We start from the raw sequence: 20,878 nt of genomic DNA, 5'->3' as shown, positions 1-20,878 counted from the left end.
GGCGTGGGCAGGGTTGGGGGTGTCGGACGGGGGCGTGGCTAGGGTGGTTGGATGGGGGCCAGGTTGGGTGGGCGGTTTTGGACAGGGCAGGGGTCGGATGGAGGAGGTGGGGGCTTGCACACAGTGTGCTACTGCCTAGTCTCCTGAATGGGGGGAACGGACGTAGCAAGTGCTCGCTGTGTCAATTCCATTCAACTGATGGGGATGGTGTGGGGGTGGGGGGGGGGGGTGTGGGAGGCTTCAGCAATGCTACAGATCCCTTATACACAAGTGTGTCTCTGCTCAGAAACGAACCCTGACACACAGAGAGGGAGCAAGGCAGGCTGAATGAGGAAAAACGAAACTTCAGAAAACTCTGAGCCCCAGAGGAGAGGCATTGAATCAATTAACCAAATAATCAATTATCTGAACAAAGTAGTGCCTGCCCATCTCATTCAGATAATCGAGGTTCCTCTGTACATGCTGAATTTCAAAAGTGACTGTAAATCGACTGAAAGGCTCATCAACAAAGTCTCGTCTGTTGTCAGATCGCCAATATCATGGATCCCATACACAATCAAAATTTCATGTAAAACTCTGAAAACTACACCCGCCATTGTGGTATGTACATTTTAAAGTGAAAAATAGTGCAACGGCAATACGGTAGCGCCATCCATCAACTTAAATATGTTTGCTCCCATTGTCTGCTGGGAAATGTATAAGTTTTAGGATACAATTTAAACTCAAATCCCAAATTTTATTTGTTCATCTGAGATTTTACTTATTTAGGCAAAAGGAGGCAGTCTGGTGAGGTAACACAGGAAACTTAAATTGTAAATGAATACCTATCAAAGTAGAGCAGTGACTTTATGGGGGTACTACAAATGGGGTGGCACGGTGGCTCAGTGGTTAGCACTGTTGCCTCACGGTCCCAGGTTCGATTCCAGCCTCGGGTGACTGTCTGTGTGGAGTTTGCACGCTCTCCCTGTGTCAGCCTGGATTTCCTCCCATAGTCCAAAGATGTGTAAGTCAGGTGAATTACTAAGTTGTCCACAGTGTTAGGTGCAGCAGTCAGAGGGAAATGGATCTGAGTGGATTATTCTTCAGAGGGTCGGTGTGGACTGCTTGGGCCGAAGGGCCTGTTTCCACACTATAGGAAATCAAATCTAATCTAAAACTCTTGGCTTAGGGCAGAAATTGATACTCAGTTTCTGGTATTTCTCCTACATCTCATCTCCAGTGTCTTCTGCTTCTGATTGGACAACAAGCTCCACAAATCTCCATTTCCTCTGAAAATTACATGTAGCCAAGTGTTGGCTGAGCTGTTTTACTGGTCTTAATCTTCTTCTTCAGTGGATCAATTGATGTTGAAATTTGTTTCAAATTTCCAGATAGTCCAGACATCAAGATAAAGTTACTGCTCTGTTTAGAATTTTGTAGCTGTATCCTATGACATCCATTCAAAATTGCAAGCCAGCCACTACTCATTTTATTGGTAAATATGTTCATTTTGTTTTCCAGATTCCCAGCCTGGGAATCTGGGTTTTTTTAATTATACAGCTATAGTATCTACCCTTTTCACTTAAGAGTTTAACATACTGCTGGAGCTCAGAAATCCAATTGTACCTCAGCTGACTCAAATTGTATCTGATTTGGATTGGCTCATAGTGTTGTTTCACTGGCTTTTTCTGCACTTTTTCTCTTCTGGTCTGGCTGACGTTTTGGCGCTAGAGCAGCTGATAACAGTTACAGTGTCAAGGCCCTGCGCTGCCTGAGGTGCATTTAAATGCTTTCAGCTTCTGATGAACTGGTTAAGCCTTTCTTAAAGAAGAAGGCAATTAAATTGGCAACACTTCTCTGCAAAAGAAAACTTTCCTCTTTTCCTTTACTTTTTCTGGGTTTGTCCTCCTCACAATGGAGCCAGATCTGCACCAGTTATGTGTTGTAAAGGTCATCATCACCAGGTTATATAAGATGCCTGGACCAACAACTTGTAGTTGAGACAGAGTGCTGCCAATAATCCCCCTTCCTATGTGAGTCATAGAGTCCTAAAGATTTACAGCACGGAAAGAGATACTTCGGCCCATTGTGTCCACACTGGTCATCAAGCACCTATCCATTCTAGTCCATCTTCCAACATTTGATCTTGTATGCTAAAGTACTTCACATGATCATCTAAATACTTCTTAAATGTTGTGAGAGCTCCCATCTCTACCACCTTTTCAGGCAGTGAGTTCCCGATACCGACCACCGTCTGGGTAAAATAATTCTTCCTTAAGTCCTCTCTAAACCTTCTGCATTTTACCTTAAGTCTATGCTCCCTGCTACTGACCCTCTAAGGGGAAAGGTTTCTTCCTGTCTGCTCTATCTATGCCCCTCATAACTTTATATATCTCAATCAGATCCCTCCTCAGCTTTCTCTGATCTCAGCAAAACAAACCCAGTCAGTCTAGTCTCTTCATAGCTGAAATGTTGCAACCTAGATCACATAATGGTGAATTTTCTTTGCACCATCCTTCATATAGTGTAGCATTCAGAACTGCACTCCAGCTATGGCCTAGCTAAACTCTTAAAAAGCTCCTTATATTCAATATCTATTATATGAAAAGAAAATACGCCGTATGCCTCATTTAACCATCTACCTGTCCTGTTGCCTTTAAGGATCTGTGGACATGCACACTAAGGACCCTCTGATCCTCTGTGCATATGATCTTTGCACTCATTGTATACTCAATTGTCTATTGATCCTCCCAAAATGAGTCACCTCACACTTTTCAGGATTAAATTCCATTTGCCTCTGTTTAGCCCATTTGACCAACCAATCTATATCATCCTGTAGTTTAAGGCTTTTTTCCTCACTATTTACTAACCACCAATTTTTGTGTCATCTGCAAATACACTGATCAAACATTTTACATTCATGACTAGATCATTAATGTACACAACAAACAGTAAGGGACCCAACACCAAACCCTACAATATGCCATTGAACCCAGGCTTCTTGTCATAAAACAATAACTTTCAGCCATTATCCTCCGCCTCCTGTCACAGAGCTAATTTTGGATTCAATTTGCCAAATTGCCCTGGATCCCATAGACAGTTACCTTCTTGATCAGTCTTGCATGTGAGACATTGCCAGGTTTACTGAAGCTCATGTAGACTAAATCCACTTTATTGCCCTCATCCACACATCTCGTCATCTCTTCAAAAAAACTCAATCAAACCTGTCACACATGATTTCCTGTTGAGAAAGCCATGCTGACTATCCTTGATTAATCCTTGTCTCTCCAAGTGGAAATTGATTCTAATAGTTTGCCCACCACTGATTTTAGACTCACTGGCCTACAGTTCCCTGGGTTCATTCCTACTATCCTTGTATGGTACCACATTAGTTGTCCTCCAATCCTCTGGCACCACTCCTGTGCCCAGAGAGGATTTGCAAGTTAACTTCTGAAATCGTGTTCCTTGATTCCCTCAGCATCTTGGGATACAATTCATCCAGGCCTGGGACTTATCTAATTTTAGGCATGTTAAAACCATGATAATATCCCCTCCCTCTCAATTGTAAATTGTTAATGTGTATCACAGTATTCTTCCCTGATTTCTATACCTACCTTGTCCTTCTCTGTTGCGAATACAGATGTAAAGCATTAATTTAAACCTCACCTACATCTTCCAGCTCCACCTTTGGTTTTCTGATTATGTCCATAATAGGTTCTCCTCTTTCCATGATCATCTTCTGGCTCCTATTATATCTACAAAATGCCTTTCGAGAGTCCTTTATTTTATCTGGCACTGTTTTTTCATGCACCTCCCCTCATCCCAACTTTGTTTGTCTAATTTAATTTTTAAGTAACTGTCTGTACTTTCTAGGGCTTTTGGTATTCTGATGGTTATCTACAATAAGACTCACTTTTTTTCCTTGAACATTCCTTGATATTCAGGGTTCTCTGAAATTTTTAGTTCTATTCTTCACCTTTACAGGAATATGTTGGCCCTGCCCTTCCACTATTTCTTTTTTGAATGACTCTCACTTCTCCAATGTAGATTTTCCTACAGGCAGCAGCTCCCAGGCCATAATGGCCAGGTCCTGTCTAATCATATTAATATCAGCCTTCCCCAATTTAAAAATCTTTATTTCTAGTCTATTTTTGTCCTTTTTAATGACTACCTTAAATCTTACTAAGTGTGATCACTTCTAACAGTTGACCAACTTTACTCTCTCAAATTAGTTCCAGCGCTGCCCTGTCTTTGGTGGGAGTTTCTATATGCTAATTTCAAACGCTCTCCTGGATAGATGAAACAAATTGCACCCTCTATGAGACTTTAACACTTTATCTATCCCAGTTAGCATTGGGAAGTTGAAATCCCCTATTATTGTCGATTGCATAATCTTGCTAATTGTAAAATAAAACAGTTTATTCATTTGTATGTACTGTAATTGCACTGAAATCTTTGGCAGCTTGTGTTTTAGAAGATTAGAGAAGTACCTTTGAGGGCATAGAAGGAATCACAACTACATTTCCAGATCTTACTTTTGTACAACAAGACAGTCGGCGCTATGGTCAAGTACCTGAACATAAAGAATGCAGAATCTGCTCATAGGAATGATTTTTGTCAGTGAAATGGAAGTATGCATTTCCCCGCCAGGCAGAAAAATTGCCAGGTGTCAATGCACCTGAAACAAGGAGACCTGAATGAGGAGAAAGTGGGACTTACACACCTCTATGGGAGGAAGCATAACATCTAGGTCTGGTGATTCCAACAGTCCAAGCAGCAGCAGAATCTGGAAGTGTTCATTGCCAGGTCTGCAAGGAGGCCCATGATAAAAATGGACAAAGAGCCAGGTGCGTTGGGCTTAGTGAGTAGGGTCTGGAGTTGGGCAAGATGGGTTGTGGAGGGTAAGTTTTGGAGGGGAAGCAGAAAGGAATGATGGGTGGATAACATTTTTCAATCAGGGTTGCCCTTGATGTACACAGACCCCCCATGATTGATATGCACCCCATTCTTCTTGCCTTTTTTCGATTTGGGCTAAAACACTGGATGACTCACTCCTGCCTATGCCAACTTTATGATGGTTTGATAACAAGGTCAATTAGCCATTAATTATTAATCTAAACATGGGTGGATAGATGGCTGATTTTGGTACTCATTAGTTACTGCAGTAAAGGGACAACTTGGAAGGTGGTAGACTGGACATACCTTGTATTGTATGTGCTCCGCTCCCCCCCCCCCCCAACCCCCACCACCACCCCAGTGTAAGCATGCTCAAGACTATAAAATGCATCCTCAGGAGAATATGTAGAAAAAACATTGACAACACCAGAAAACAAATTTAAACCAATAAATCAACAATATTTTAAGACTTATGGGATTTGATTTCTTCAAATTGAAATATTTTGAACTTGATAAGTAGAGCAAATTTGTCTGTTCCACCAATGAAGAGTGTTGAATTAGGTAAAATGGGTCTTTCCATCCACAATATATAATACTTTATCACTTTGAGTTAATGTAAAATGACATATAATTTTGTTAAATTACATGCGTATCCTGTAAATTAAACTTGGGATTGCCACATGTGAATGTTTGGAACCATAACAAAGAAAATTTTACAATGAAGAGAACTGTGGCATTTAGATCCCTAAATAGTTTTGACATACTTAGCTTGTTGTCCAGTGGGAGTGAATTCTGTGGGTTGTCTGTTGTGGCACGTAAGAGGCATCAATGGTTGAATGGGTTGACTGAGCAGCATCCTTAAAAAGAAAAATGCAAACCATGAAAAAAACTCACATTTTCACATTAGCATTTACTACAATCCAGCTTGTATATAATATCTATCACAACTGATCAATGAATTGTGCTTAAAAGCAATATATGTGCTGCATACCTACTTTTTGGGCATGAGCCCTTCTTCCTGAAGAAGGGCTCATGCCCGAAACGTCGATTCTCCTGCTCCTTGGATGCTGCCTGACCTGCTGCGCTTTTCCAGCAACACATTTTCAGCTCTGATCTCCAGCATCTGCAGTCCTCGCTTTCTCCCTGCATACCTACTTTCTAAAGTATTCCCTGCAAGTCTACAGATGTCAGAGGATTACATTTATGAGACTGGTAACCTTAATGTGAATATGATATATCTAAGTCTGAAGTTAAGCCCCATTCAGAGTGCAGTTTATTTTTAAAGGATGTTATATCACCATGTTGCAGTAGATAAATGATCACATTGGTTATGCCCCATAAATAGTAGTTGTTGACCAGAATCATGGATGAAAATTATTTACACAATCTACATCAATGGACAAAACATCTGTCTCAGAAAGTTACTTTCAGAAACAGTGAGAACCCCATCTTAACATAATAATGCAGCTGAGGTAACATTTGTAGAATGCAGATTTTTCTTCCAGGATTTCATGTCAGAAATAGACTGACTTACAAATCTATTCATAGGCATCCTTGGCCCAGCCTTCGCAAAACATCAGCTGCAATTGTTACGGCAGCTTTCCAATTCTCACTTTGCAAGTTCTGTTTTTCTGGTGCAGGGTGCTTTTAGCACATTACAATAAAAATATGTTATGGAATTCACATGGCATTAATTCACATTGCTCCGTGGAATTTTTCTTGTAGTCTCTCCTTAATTAAAATTCTCTTTAAAACCTTCATTATAAACAGATAAAGTAGACATTAAACATGAACCTTCTACAAGGAACTTAAATCTGAACCTGACTGCTGAATTAAATTTGAGCTGCCTTATAGCATTTCTGGAAATAAGTGGGAGTGCCTGTGTGTAGGTGCAAGTCGCAAGGATAATGAGCACATAAGTGCCAATGGTGCAAAGCAATTGAAATGCTGATGGAATGGAATTTCTTCTGGTGAATGAAGTCTCCTAGCTGTTCTGCGTAAACCTTGATGGCCACAAACATATGTCCCATGATATCTCGCATCTGGGGGAGTCCAGCGATTATGCATATTCCTCAGGTTCGCTCAGCTTGATGGCCATTCAGCAGTTTGACAGTATATGTACTGTCTGACCTTTCTTAATAGGAACTCCACTACCACTCTGATGCAGTAATGTGTGGCTGTTTGGGAAATACCACAAATGCCTCCAATGGAATCCTGGATTGTGTAAGGTGCATAGAAATTCTGGGCCATGGTGACCACCCAATAAAACTGGAGCTCACCTTGTCCGTCATCACTGCAGAAAGATCTGTTATAGGCTCTTGGGAAAGGCTCAGTCTTGGTGGGCACAGTCTTGGCGGCATTACGTCTCCAATCTCGTGTGCATTTAGGTTTTGCATCACAAGTGATGGAAGTGCAAGCTGATGGCAGCATAGTGGAAAACAATATGCACTTGGGAATTAAGTGAACTGGAGATGGAAATGTGTGTCCTCAATCAATCCAAATGAAAGGTAGTGAAATAAACGACACAAGGACTGAGATAGTAATGTAAATTAGTGCAGGCAAACTCAATGTCAAATCAGATACAGAAAGAGGATTAAAGAAAGGAAGGAAACAATTGGATTTAGAAAGAAAAAGAGACAGAAAGGGAAAGCTAATGAAAAAAATAAACTTGGTATTTTTAAAATCTTCAACAGTTTGAAGAAATTAAGCTGCACGCTTGTATTTTGTCTAGGCAAGAAGGATATTTTAATTTGTAATTACTGGTCCAAAATCTTTGCAATAACTTTATTTTGTACCTAATTTGCAAATAAAACAACTGCATCAATTTTCAATGCATTTCAAAAGTGAGGCAGAAATATTGTTTTTGTAAAGTTAATAGTGACAAGGCACCTTTCAATATTTGTAGCTAGCTGCACATTTGCTTCTCTACTAAGTTGCTGCACTAGTTATGCAGAAATAACAGTGACCACCATTAACTACACAACAATTCTGACAAACAATTCTGGCCCAATCACTTAAACAATCAGTGTTTCGAGTTTGATTATAGTGAAACCGTCTCCAAGTATATCAGAATGAATTTCAGTTGGCTGCTGATACAGAAATCTTTATTCAGTTCATATATTCTTCATAGAGTCATAGAGTTATACAGGATGGAAACAGACCCTTCGGTTCAACTCGTCCATTCTGACTAGATATCCAAAACTAATCTAGTCCCATTTTCCAGCATTTGGCCCATATCCCTCTAAACCCCTCCTGTTCATATACCCATTCAGATGCCTTTTAAATGTTATCGTTGTACCACCAGCTTATAGCCTCCCCACTGTCCTGTACCGACGTAACATGACCTCCAAACTGCTATAATCAAAGCGCTGACCAATAAAGGCAAGTGTGCCAATTGTTTTCCTTACCAACCTGTCCACCTGCAACTCCACTTTCAAGGAACTATGCATCTGCAGCCTTAGGTTTCTTTGTTCCGCAACACTCCCAAGGCCCTACCATTAACTGTATAAGTCCTGTTCCGATTTGCCTTATCAAAATGCAGCACCTCACATTTATCTATATTAAACTCCATCTGCCACTCCTCAGCTCATTGGCCCATCTGATTAATGTTCCATTGTACTCTGAGATAAACATCTTCACAATCCATTACATGATTTATTTTGGTGTCATCTACAAACTTACTTCCATACCTCATATCTAAATGACGGAAAGCAGAGGACCACCACTGGTCCTTGTGACACATCACTGGTCACAGGCCTCCAGTCTGAAAAAAAACACTCCATCACCACCCACTGTCTCCTACCTTCAAGCCAATTTTGTATCTAATTGGCTGGCTCCCTCTGGATTCCATGCGATCTAACCTTGCTAACCAGCCTATCATGTGGAACCTAGTCGAATGCCTTTCTGAAGTTCATATAGACAGCAACTACCATTCTACCTTCATTAATCTTCTTTGTTACTTCTTCAAAAAACTCAGTCAAGTTAGTGAGACACAATTTCCCACGCACAAAGTCATATTGACTATCTCTAATCAGTCACTGTCTTTCCAAATGCATGTAAATCCTATCCCACAGAATCCCCTCCAACAACTTACTCACCATTGACATCAGGCTCACTGGTCTATGGTTCTCTGGCTTTTCCTTATCACCTATCTTAGATAATGGCAGCATATTAGCTAACATCCAGTCTTCCAGCACCTCACCTGTTGTTACCAACGATACAAATGTCTCAGCAAGGGGCCCAGCAATCTCTTCTCGAACTTCCAATAAAGTTCTGAGGTACACCTGATCAGGTCCTGGGGATTTATCCATCTTTATGTGTTTTAAGACATCCAATACCTCCTCTGCCATAATATGGACACTTTTCAAGACCTTGCTATTTACCTCTCCCAAGTTCTCTAGCTTCCATGTCCTTCTCCACAGTAAATATTGACGCAAAATATAAATTTAATATCTCACCTATCTCCTGTGGTTCCACACTTAGATGGCCTTGTTGATCTTTAAGGGCCCCTATTCATTCCACAGTTACTCTTTTCCCCTTAAAGTATTTGTAGAATCTCTTTGGAGTCTCCTTAACTCTTGTTGCCAAAGCTATCTCATGTTCCCTTTTTGCCCTCCGAATTTCCCTTTTAAGTATACTCCTACTGCCCCTATACTCCTCTAGGGATTCACTCGATCCCATCATATGCCTCCTTTTTCTTGACCAGAGCCTCAGTTTTCCTAGAGAGAAAGTGAGGGCTGCAGATGCTGGAGATCAGAGCTGAAAATGTGTTGCTGGAAAAGCGCAGCAGGTCAGGCAGCATCCAAGGAACAGGAGAATCGATGTTTCAGGCATAAGCCCTTCTTCAGGCATTCCTGAAGAAGGGCTTATGCCCGAAACGTCGATTCTCCTGTTCCTTGGATGCTGCCTGACCTGCTGCGCTTTTCCAGCAACACATTTTCTCCTCAGTTTTCCTAGTCATCCAGCATTCCCTACACCTACCAGCCTTGCCCTTTGCACTAACAGGAACATACTGTCTCTGAACTCTTGTTACCTAATTTTTGAAGGCCTCTAGTTTTCCAACCACCTTGGTGTATCCTCTCCCAAACAACTTTTGAAAGTTCCTGCCTAATGCCTTCAAAATTGGCATTACTCCAGTTTAGAACTTTAACTTTTAGATCAGGTCTATCATTTTCCATAACTGTTTTAAAATGAATAGAATTATGATCAGTGGCCCCAAAATGCTTCCCCACTGACACCTCAGTTATTTGTCTAGCCTTATTTCCCAGGAGAAGGTCAAGTAGTGCTCCTTCTCTAGTAGGTACATCCATGGATAGAATAAAAAAACATTTTCATACACAACTTCCTCTCCATCCAAGCCCTTAACACACTGGACATTCTCGCAGGAATAACATTCGGCTGTAATGTTATCCCTAACCAAAAATGCAACTCCCGCTCCTGTCTTGCCCCCTTTCTATCCTTCTTATTACAACTATATCCTGGAACATTAAGCTGCCAGTCCTGTCCCTCCCTGAGCCATATTTCTGTGATAGCTATGATATCCTAGTTTCTTGTTTACAATTATGCCCTAAGTTCATCTAACTTACCTTGCAGGTCTTGTGCATTGAAATAAATGTATTTTAATTTATCAGTCTAACCTCATTTTCTGTCTTGCTCTTGCCTGCTTTGACTATTTAACTTGCCCCTCTTCTCTACTATACTATTTGATGCATGGTGTAGTAAAATAATAAGTGCTGTAGAAAACTCAAAGTGTCCTAATTCACGATACTACATTAATTTTTACTATATTAGAATTGATAGAATATCAGATTTGTGGCAGTATAGATTATTGTTCTTCACACAAAATGGCACAACAACTTCAGGATAGGAAATGAAAAGTTAAATACAAATATCCAGAATATATTGATTGAATTGTCACTGTACCACCAGCATTCCAAAAACAGCATTTCACTGTTAGCAATTGACATTTTTTATATGTTAACAATGAACAATTCTTTGTTGACTAGCAAAACAGGAGAAACATGGAAGCCTGGATGGTCCTTTGTTACACTGCCTGAAAGTGGTCAGGGTTGTAGACGAAGAGAGATATTGAGTTCTTTGCCACGTCAACTCAATTTCCAATTCCACACCTAAGTCTGCCACATTCCGATTGCATTTTCCCCACCCACTCTAAGTAAATGCCAGTGGGAACCTGGCATCCCTGCTCCTGTTATTGAGTTCCCAAAAATTGATGTGGCGCAGCATAGTGGTGATAAATGCTTTGATTTCCACTGGTCAACGTTACAGATCTTTCTGCCAACATTTGCAATGATTGCAGGGAGAGACACTTCTCCCTCTTTAAGCTCCCTGAGTTGAAAGCTGTTGCAGCTCTTGTGAAGCAAGATCACTGGATTTCAATCCCTTGCATTTGTGAGCTGCCCACTGGCAACATAGAACATGCCTGGAACCCATCAGTTATTGTAATCAATGGCATTAGAAGGTGACTAGGCATTCTGTCTCACTGTTCCTTTGTTCCTAAAAGTAAAACTCAATTCATGTTTTCCCTTCACAATTATTTGATAATTGACTTAACGTAACAGAAAATTACTTTCGTTTTTTAGTCAATATATCAGCATCAATCATTCACAGAAGACAGATAGAGCAATCAGATATAACATAAAACACTCTTTTATTTTCCTCAGCATCATGTCTGAAATGGCACAACAATCACTTCTGGTGCAACAGTGAATGTTTTTCTTTCAAGTTGCAAACTTGGCCTTATATTTACTGAGATTGCCAACTTTCCCTGAAACATAGGTCTGTTTTATGCTATTAAGCCTCAATCAGTGAAAATTGGCACTGAAACCAATGAGGTTAATGATTAAAGCTTTTCTTCCAGAAGTAAAAGGGAAACATTCTAATTAGAACATAGAGAAATACAGAGCAGTACAGGCCCTTTGGCCCTCAATGTTGCGCCGATCCAAGCCCACCTAACCTACACTAGCTCACTATCCTCCGTATGCCTATCCAATGCCCATTTAAATGCCCATAAAGTGGGAGAGTCCACCACTCTAGTGAAAACAGCCCCAAGTGCCTCAGTCTTTCCTCATACGATTTTCCTTCCATACCAGGCAACATCCTGGTAAACCTCCTCTGCACCCGTTCCAATGCCTCCACATCCTTCCTGTAGTATGGCGACCAAAACTGCACACAATACTCCAGGTGCGGCCGCACCAGAGTCTTATACAACTACAACATGACCTCAGGAATCCGGAACTCAATTCCTCTACCAATAAAAGCCAGTACGCCATGTGCCTTCTTCACCGCACTATTTACCTGGGTGGCAACTTTCAGAGATCTGTGTACATGGACACCAAGATCCCTCTGCTCATCCACACTACCAAGTATCCGACCATTAGCCCAGTACCCCATCTTTTTGTTACTCTTACCAAAGTGAATCACCTCACACTTAGCTACATTGAACTCCATTTGCCACCTTTCTGCCCAGCTCTGCAGCTTATCTATATCCCACTGTAACCTGACACATCCTTCCTCACTGGCAACAACTCCACCAACTTTCGTATCATCCGCAAACTTGCTCACCCAACCTTCTAGCCCCTCCTCCAGGTCATTTATAAAAATGACAAACAGCAATGGTCCCAAAACAGATCCTTGCGGAACACCGCTTGTAACTGCTGCTATTTAAATTGCTAAAATTCATGTTTTTTCTGATAGATAATTCATATAGATAAGAAATATCTTCCTAAAGGTAATTCTTTAAGCTTGTTATTCATACATTTGATTGTAATTTATGAAACAAAATTGCTACTACCTTAGTTGCCTGTCATGACCAAAGTTGAGACCTGAATGACCAATGGTGCCATCACTTTGGATTGCCATTGACGGGGCCTGAGAGAACATCACAGGACTGCTGAAATGTAATGCCAGGCTTGCAGAGGAAATATTGGGCATTGAGGTCTGTACCACACATCCAGCATGTATCATTTTAGCATTCTACAAAAACATTAAAAACATCTTGTTGAGCAGAAAGATCAAAGTCCAAATATTCCGTTTAGCAAATAAAAACCTGTTTAGTGTGAAATGCATCAAACATTTGTATCAGCCTTACTAGAGACCTAGATAGTCATCTCCCAAAATTTCATGTTGTATTTGCACCTGACTATGCTCAGAAAGCTGAATCTTCCAGAAGCTTGTGGATTAGCTCATTTGTATATCTATAGTATAGAATTACTCCAAATTTTACAACAGAGTTAAGCTGTTTGTTAATGCTCCAGGCAAACCTCCTCTTACAGTTAAGCATGGGTTGATTCCTCAATTCCTTTCTCCTCAATGGGGTTAGCTAGTTTTCCCTTACATGCATCAATTCTATTCATCACAAGCACTCTAAGATCACCTCATGTAATATGGTTGCTTGTGAAAAACTTGTGAATCTTTAAAGGGGTGAGTTTAACTAGAGGTGGCATGGTAGCTCAGTGGTTAGCACTGCTACCTCACAGCACCAGGGACCTGGGCTCAATTCCAATCTCAGGTTTGCAAATTGGAGTTTGCAAATTCTCCCTGTGCCTATGTGGGTTTCCTTCAGGTGCTCCAGTTTCCTCCATGAGTTAGGTGGATTGGCACATCCTCCAGACCACCATCAATAAATTCCTCTCATAATATCTTGTAAAATTACACATACTCACCTTCACTAACTGCATTTTATTTGCTTTATTTGATGGGAAGAATTCTTACATGGCCTATGCCAAGCAAAATCATTAGTCTAAATGAGTTCACTGTTTTATTGGTTTGTTCAGCCCTGACTTACCACTTAGCTTCCAGTTTCCCATTCCTAATGCAGAGCCCACTATAATGATGGATCTGATATGGTGTTTCCAACATTTTATGTTTTCACTTTCAAAACTAATAATTTTGTTGGTTTGTGAGTATGCTTGGCGCTATTATGTTGATCCTATTGGTACCTGTTTATTGGGGAGATCATGCTCATGCGCAATAAGACCCAGTTGTTGCTGCTTTTGCTGCTGTGATTCTTGATACTGTAATGGACTCAGGCTGATAGACGTTGGCTGCTGCAGCAATAACTGAAAGGAGGAAAAGCAAGCTTTAAAAAAGATGTTCAACAGTTTGTTTCTGATTTTTAGATCTTAAATTCTATTTGAATTTTGTATTCCATTTATGAAATGTGAGAATCACAGCCAGCAATTCTTAACCATTTCTAAATTCCTTTGACAAGCTGATGGTAAGCTTCCTTCTTGAAGCACTGCAGTCCATATGGTGTAAGCACACTTCACAGTGCTGTTACTGATATTAACAAGTCAGCTAAGATAGTAACTTTTGTTATATGTCTGTGGGGTAAGATTCTAGTTTCTCAGGTTATACACTTCCCCTGTGTGCCATGTGTAAAAGAATTATAAACATGTGTCTGTAAAACTGGTTTGCAATTTCATACACTATAATCACGGATGATTAAAAAAAACCTGTCACTGAGAAAGTGAAGTTTTCTACTGCGTTCCTGCCAGATTTTCTAATCAACCTGTTCAAAGACATTAGCCACACCTCTAGAGCAGGTGGGAATTAAACCTATTCCTCCTAGGTCAGAGGTAGGGACAGTACCATTGCATCACAAGATCCCTCACTGCCTGTTTGCATGCTACCCCCTAATGACTAGATTCAGAAACTTCAATAATATAACTGCGTTCAATCCAGACACAGTGTCACCCTGTGAAAATCACAAGAAATTACATGTATCACAAGGCACACATCAGGAGTGAGATAGAATACTCTTTACTTGTCTGGATGAGTATGGTAGATAATAAAGCACAATGCTGTGGTTCTGTTCGCCGAGCTGAAAGTTTTTGTTGAAGAAATTACATGTATCACAAGGCACACATCAGGAGTGAGATAGAATACTCTTTACTTGTCTGGATGAGTATGGTAGATAATAAAGCACAATCACATTTGCTTTTGTCTAATATTCTCAACTGAACCTTCCCTTTTTCCTTGCAACTCCCCCTTAAAAGCTTTTGAACCTACAAAAGCTTAATAAGAAGCCAGAAACCTTTCCTGGGATTAACTCAAATGTCAGCCTCAGTTCTCCAAAGTTCCATCTGATTTTTTTTTCTTCTCAGTATTCTTGATATTCTCTAAGGAATGAAATCTCATGGGGATCCTTCCACTCGCTTTCAGTGAAACAATCGTCCAAATTTTTTCCAATCTGATGACCACAGATTTCTCAGCTCCAACTTAAGGCTTCACTTTATTCTTACTGAGAACTCCAGTTCAGAAACAGCCTAACAGCCCTCTGCTTCACATCAATTGTTCCTTTTCTGCTCATAGGGGAGGTTAACTTCATCTGCCTGCTGAACTCAGGGTTTACAAATTTACAAAGTTCCAAACCCCAAAACTTTCTGGAAAATTCCAGTAGACAATTTCCCTAATTCCTTTTCAAGGATCCACTCTGATTTACCCATCCCTATGACAACAGAGGGGTAAGTTGAGTTCAGAGATTGAATATAGATTAATTTATTTTGAAATTTCAAATTCAAATCTCTTGATTGGGAGGTCAGGATAAATAATATGGGAAACACTGCAGGCATGAAAACTGATCTATCTGAAGTGAATTGGGACACTAGGCTAGGGGATACATCCGTCGAAAAGCAGATGCAGTGGATATTTCAGTGAAGGTGATGGCATACTGGCAATATACTAGTGTACTCTGGACTAGTAATCCAGAGTTCCAGACTAATGTTCCTCACCAACTCCTCAAGGGCAACTAGGGATAAGTAACATTCTGCCCAGCCAATAACATCCACATCCTGCAAGAGAATAAAAAAACTCAAGGGGGACAGATGGTCAAATCCAAATTCAACAAAATCTGGGAATTAAAACAAATTAGCCTAATGGTGACCATGTAATCAAGGATGACTGCTGGGAAAAAAGCCCGTCCAGTTAACGAATGTCCTGGGGAAGCAAATATGTCATCCTTATCCCGTCTGACCTACATGTGACTCCGAACCCACAATGTGGTCAACTTTTAACTGTCCTCTCAATTGGGCCAATAGGTCACTTAGTTCAAGGACAATCAGGGAAAGGTAAAAAATGCTGGCATTTACAGTGACACCCACATCCCATGATAGAACAAAGGAAAAGTATTCCTGCTGCGAAGAAAATTTCAAAGGGGAGGAAGTTAAGGAGCTAACAAGAAGTTAAGAAAACTGCAGGAAAAAAAATCATATAATCACACAAAGATGATTGGCCGGAATATAAAAAGTGGCAGAAAATGACTAAGAGCCTTGATTCTCTTGCTGATTACAAGTCTCTCTACCTTAGCTGTGAATATACTTAGCAACATAGCCTATATAGCCCTCCACAATAATGAAATTTACAGTTCATCACCTTCTGAGAAATGAAATTCCTCCTCACCTATGTTCTAATTGGGCAACTCCCTAATCTGAGTTTATGCCCTCTTGCCTCAACTCTCCCACAAGGGGAAGGAACCTCTCCAAATCTCTCCTGTCAAATCCCAAAACAATTTGGTATGTTTCAGTCAGGTCTTCTCTCATTCTTCTAAACTCCAATGAGTACAGGTCTAAGCCACTCAACCTCTCCTCATAAGACAATCGTATGTACGCAGGATCAGCCTAGGGTGACTACTCTGGATTGCCTCTAATGTCAATATATGTTTCCTTACAAAGGGAACCAAAACTGTTCATGGTATTCCAGGTGTGGTCTAACTAGTGTCTTGTTTAGTTTCAGCAAAATGTTTGTTTTATTCATTTGTGGGATATGGGTGTTGCTGGCTAGCCAGCATTTATTGTCCATCCCTAGTTGCCCTTCAGAAGGCGGTGGTGAGCTGCCATTTTGAACTATTGCAGTCCACATGCTGAAGGTTAACCCACAATGCCCTTAGGGAGGGAATTCCAGGTTTTTGACCCAGAGACAGTGAAGGAATAATGATCTGTTTCCAAGTCAGGAAGGTGAGTGGCTTGGAGGGGAACTTGCAAGTGGTGATTTTCCCATGTAAAAACTGCCCTTATCCTTTTAGATGAAAGTGGCTGTGGGCTTTGGAAGGTGCTGCCTAACAGTCTATAATGAATTTCTGCAATACATCTCACAGATAGTACACACTGCTGCTACTGAGTGTCAGTGGTGGAGCAAGTGGATGCTTGTGGATGTGGTATCAATCAAATGCACTGCGTGTTCTGAATGGTGCGGTGTGTTGTTGGAGCTGCACCCATCCAGGTAAGTGGGGAGTATTCTAACACAGTTCTGACTTGTGCCTTGTGGATGGTGGATTGACTTTGAAGAGTCGCTAGGTGAAATACTCACTGCAGGATTCCTAGCCTCTGGTCTTCTCTTGTAGCCACTGTATTTATGTGGCAAGTCCAGTTGAGTTTCTGGTCGATGATAACCTCAAGGATGTTGATAGCGGGGGATGATAACACCATAGAATGTCAAGGGGTGCTGGTCAGATTGTCTCTTACTTAAAATGGTTGTTGCCCGATATTTGTATGGTAGAAATATTACTTGCCACGCATCAGCCCTCTAAAGGTCTGGGCAATATTTTGCTGGCAATTTACTGAAAACATCCTGAGTGTGACTTTCAGATGGCTTAGAACACACCAAATCTTAATGATATCTGACCTTTACCTGCATAAATACAACTGCACCAATTAATCTGAGGTTCCAGCATGAAGCCTGTATTCCGATAGCTAGGTGTTCAAGGTCAAACTCTCAGAAAGTCAGGGTCATACTTCCTGACAGTTCATTTGGCAGTTTATGCAATAATTTTTCAGTCTTCATTATTTTCAACGGATGCTGAAGCACCTGAGAAGCTCCACTCACAGGGAAATTATTCTGTTCTGACTTTCAAATAGTTATTAATGTTATTTTACTTTGTTTTTCAGAATTTGGACAAAAAATGGATCTTGAATAGGAAAGGCCTGAATACCTTTTGATCATAAACTTAAACCCTGAAGCTTCCAATCTATTACTGATTTGCCAATACATTTCAAGAATTCATTCTGTACTCTTACCTGTAAATTTGAGTCATCCACCATGCAAAGTTGCTCCTGAATTTTTTGGAGTTCTTCTTGCTGCCATGTGATATTTGCTTGCAGAATGCGTGTACGTTGTTCAAGCTGATCCTTTAGAGACTGAATCACGTCAAACTGTGCTGGGAACTGGACGTATAACAACAGGTATTTTTACAAATGCTGAACAGTAAATTCGCTACAGTTTAGTATGAACAGTCATGGCTAAATGCAATTATCAACCTAAATGCAGCATCCACAAGATTTTTGTTTCAGAACTATTCATAGTTAATTAAAGTTTCTACCATTCAGAGTTGCATAAATACAATGATGGAAAACAGGGCAGATTATCCTTTCAAAATCAGGAAACCAACTTAAGGATCATTTCTTGATCATTTGCCCAAATCCTTTGCATTGAACTTCTGAGAAAAGTTCACACTTTGACAGCAAATTGTGCAAGAATTTAGTTATCTAAGATCTTTCAAATGATTTAACTACCTTCACATCTGTTTGTTGCTGCATCTCTCTGCAACTCACACTTAATAAGGATCAGGACAAAGTTCTTTCGCTATCAGTATATTAACGATGCACTTGATTACAGCCATCTTCTCTTGCAATGTTTCCTTGTTCAGCTTCAGGTTTGTCTGATGAGCTCTCTCTAGCAGTGTCACTAGAAACTAATTCATGGTTTGAGATGGCTTCTTCAATTATATCTCCACATCCAGAGACAATAGGTTATCCGCTATCATATTCACTCATCGGCCATCTATGCTCTTTGCTTTAATATTCTTCCAGAGCACCAAAAATACCAAATGATACACACAACCACCTCTGCCTTTCAAATGATGTCCTTCAGAAAACTGGTGCTTTCACCAAATTCATTCACCAGTTCCCATCCTTTGCATCGAAGGTAAGTTGTGACAAATTTCTTCAATGGTTGAGGCAATTGAGTCTGGAAGCCTGTTTCCTGATCTTTTCTGCTTATGATACTAGGGGTGTGATGTTCCCTTCATTGCCTGAGTGAGTAGTCATCACTGTCCCTACAATGTGTGCACAGTGATAGCACCTATTTGCCACTGTCTCCGGGCGATTCTCCCTCCCATGGGACCCACCAAATATCATGGGATGGGCATAACCGCTGCTATGTTGCTCTCTCCAAGCACCTGTTCTGCACGGCCCAGTGTGCAGGTTACGCAAAATGTTAATCTGTGAGCTCTCCATGAACTGTCTAACTAGTTTAAATGATCTTATTTGTGAATGGCATGGTTTATAGATTTATAGAATAGAAGATTTATTGAGGGGAACAGCCGCAGGGGGTCCCTGCACTGGCTGCTTCCTCCCTGTCCCCCTCACTGTCACCCAGTGAGGTATTCTCGGAAGTATTCTTCCCCAACCCTTATGGAACTTAACAACAGGAAAACAATTGGCCAGTCCCTACCGAAAGGATACAAACTTGCAGTCAATAGTCTCAAAAAAATACCATTTTGGATTTCTTTAAGTCCAAATAAGTCTGCAAATAAGGAACTCCAGCAAATACAGACTTTTTAAAGAGAAAATTGAAACAGAAAATTAAAGGTGTACTGGTATTCCATTGTGATACGCCACTAAGTGCAATCACATTTTAAAATAGGACATTTAGGATCCTGTCCACATACAGGTTAGGTAATCCACACAGGAATTGAAGAAATAAACTCAAAAAAGTCACAGAACTTAATAACTGATAGGTGGCAAAATAAAATCTCTGGAAGAGACAGGAAGGACATTACTTACACACTCTCACAATAACAAAGTCAAGGCAGAGAATAGAGCAAACAAAAAATATCAAACAAATATTTATTAAAATCCTAAATTTGAAAGTATCATTAGACATGCTTTGTTAATTCCTGTCTGTCTTGTTTGTCAATTTGTTTGAAGATTCTAAACCAGATTTTAGGGAAATGGAAGAAAAGATAATCATAAAAATAAAGGAAGTTATTTATATTCTAACCTGTGCCATTGATGCAGGCTGACTAACCACAGTAGCCTGGGGCATCAACCCCTGTGATAGTAGATCAATAGATGGCTCCGATATTAAGGACTACAAAAGAAAGGTTACAGTTAGTTGGTATTCTCTCTGGACTGTTAACCTGGAGACCTAGGTAATGTTCTGGGGACCCAGGTTCATATCTTGCCATGGCAGATGGTGGAATTTGAATTTAGTTAAAAAACCTGGAATTAAAAGTCTAATGATGACCATGAATCCATTGCGGTTTGTAGGAAAAACGCATCTGCTTCCCTAATGTCCTTAAGGGAAGGAAATTGTTGTTCTTACTTGATTTGGTCTACATGTGACTCCAGACCCACAGCAATATGGTTGACTCTTAAGTGCCCTTTGGGCAATTAGTGATGAGCAATAAATCCTACTTAGCTAATGATACCAACATCCCGTGAATGAATAAAGAAAAGAAAATTGAACAAGAAATGACCAAATTGGACTAGAGCAAGCCACGATAACAGCATTCGAGGAGAAAGTGAGGACTGCAAATGCTGGAGATCAGAGCCGAAAATGTGTTGCTGGAAAAGCGCAGCAGGTCAGGCAACATCCAAGGAGCAGGAGAATCGACGTTTCGGGCATGAGCCATTTCTATCTCGGGCGACCGAATCAACCGACTCCCACAGCTACCTAGACTACACCTCCTCCCACCCTGCCCCCTGTAAAAACGCCATCCCATATTCCCAATTACTTTGTCTCTGCCGCATCTGCTCCCAGGAGGACCAGTTCCAATACCATACCACCCAGAGGGCCTCCTTCTTCAAAGACCGCAATTTCCCCCAGACGTGATCGACGATGCCCTCCACCGCATCTCCTCCACTTCCCGCTCCTCCGCCCTTGAGCCCCGCCCCTCCAACCGCCACCAGGACAGAACCCCACTAGTCCTCACCTACCACCCTACCAACCTCCATATACAACGTATCATCCGCCGTCATTTCCACCA

At 40.8% G+C, this 20,878-nt stretch overlaps 1 protein-coding gene across 6 annotated transcripts in view; it reads right to left on the bottom strand.

The window, feature by feature from the left end:
- The window catches only part of LOC122550643 (neuronal PAS domain-containing protein 2-like), a 121,815-nt gene that overhangs the window by 7,652 nt on the left and 93,285 nt on the right, over positions 1-20,878 (bottom strand). For all 6 annotated transcript variants that reach the window (XM_043691703.1, XM_043691707.1, XM_043691704.1 and 3 more), the window contains 5 exons: positions 19,891-19,980; positions 17,907-18,053; positions 13,833-13,952; positions 12,686-12,867; positions 5,640-5,732 (listed from right to left, as the gene is read on the bottom strand). In XM_043691703.1, coding sequence (XP_043547638.1) covers positions 5,640-5,732; positions 12,686-12,867; positions 13,833-13,952; positions 17,907-18,053; positions 19,891-19,980 — 632 coding nt within the window. The remainder of the gene's footprint in view (positions 1-5,639; positions 5,733-12,685; positions 12,868-13,832; positions 13,953-17,906; positions 18,054-19,890; positions 19,981-20,878) is intronic.

The sequence above is a fragment of the Chiloscyllium plagiosum genome, chromosome 6 (assembly GCF_004010195.1).
Source record: "Chiloscyllium plagiosum isolate BGI_BamShark_2017 chromosome 6, ASM401019v2, whole genome shotgun sequence".
NCBI classification, from domain to species: Eukaryota; Metazoa; Chordata; class Chondrichthyes; order Orectolobiformes; family Hemiscylliidae; genus Chiloscyllium; species Chiloscyllium plagiosum.
This window is presented reverse-complemented; position numbering and strand designations above follow the sequence as displayed.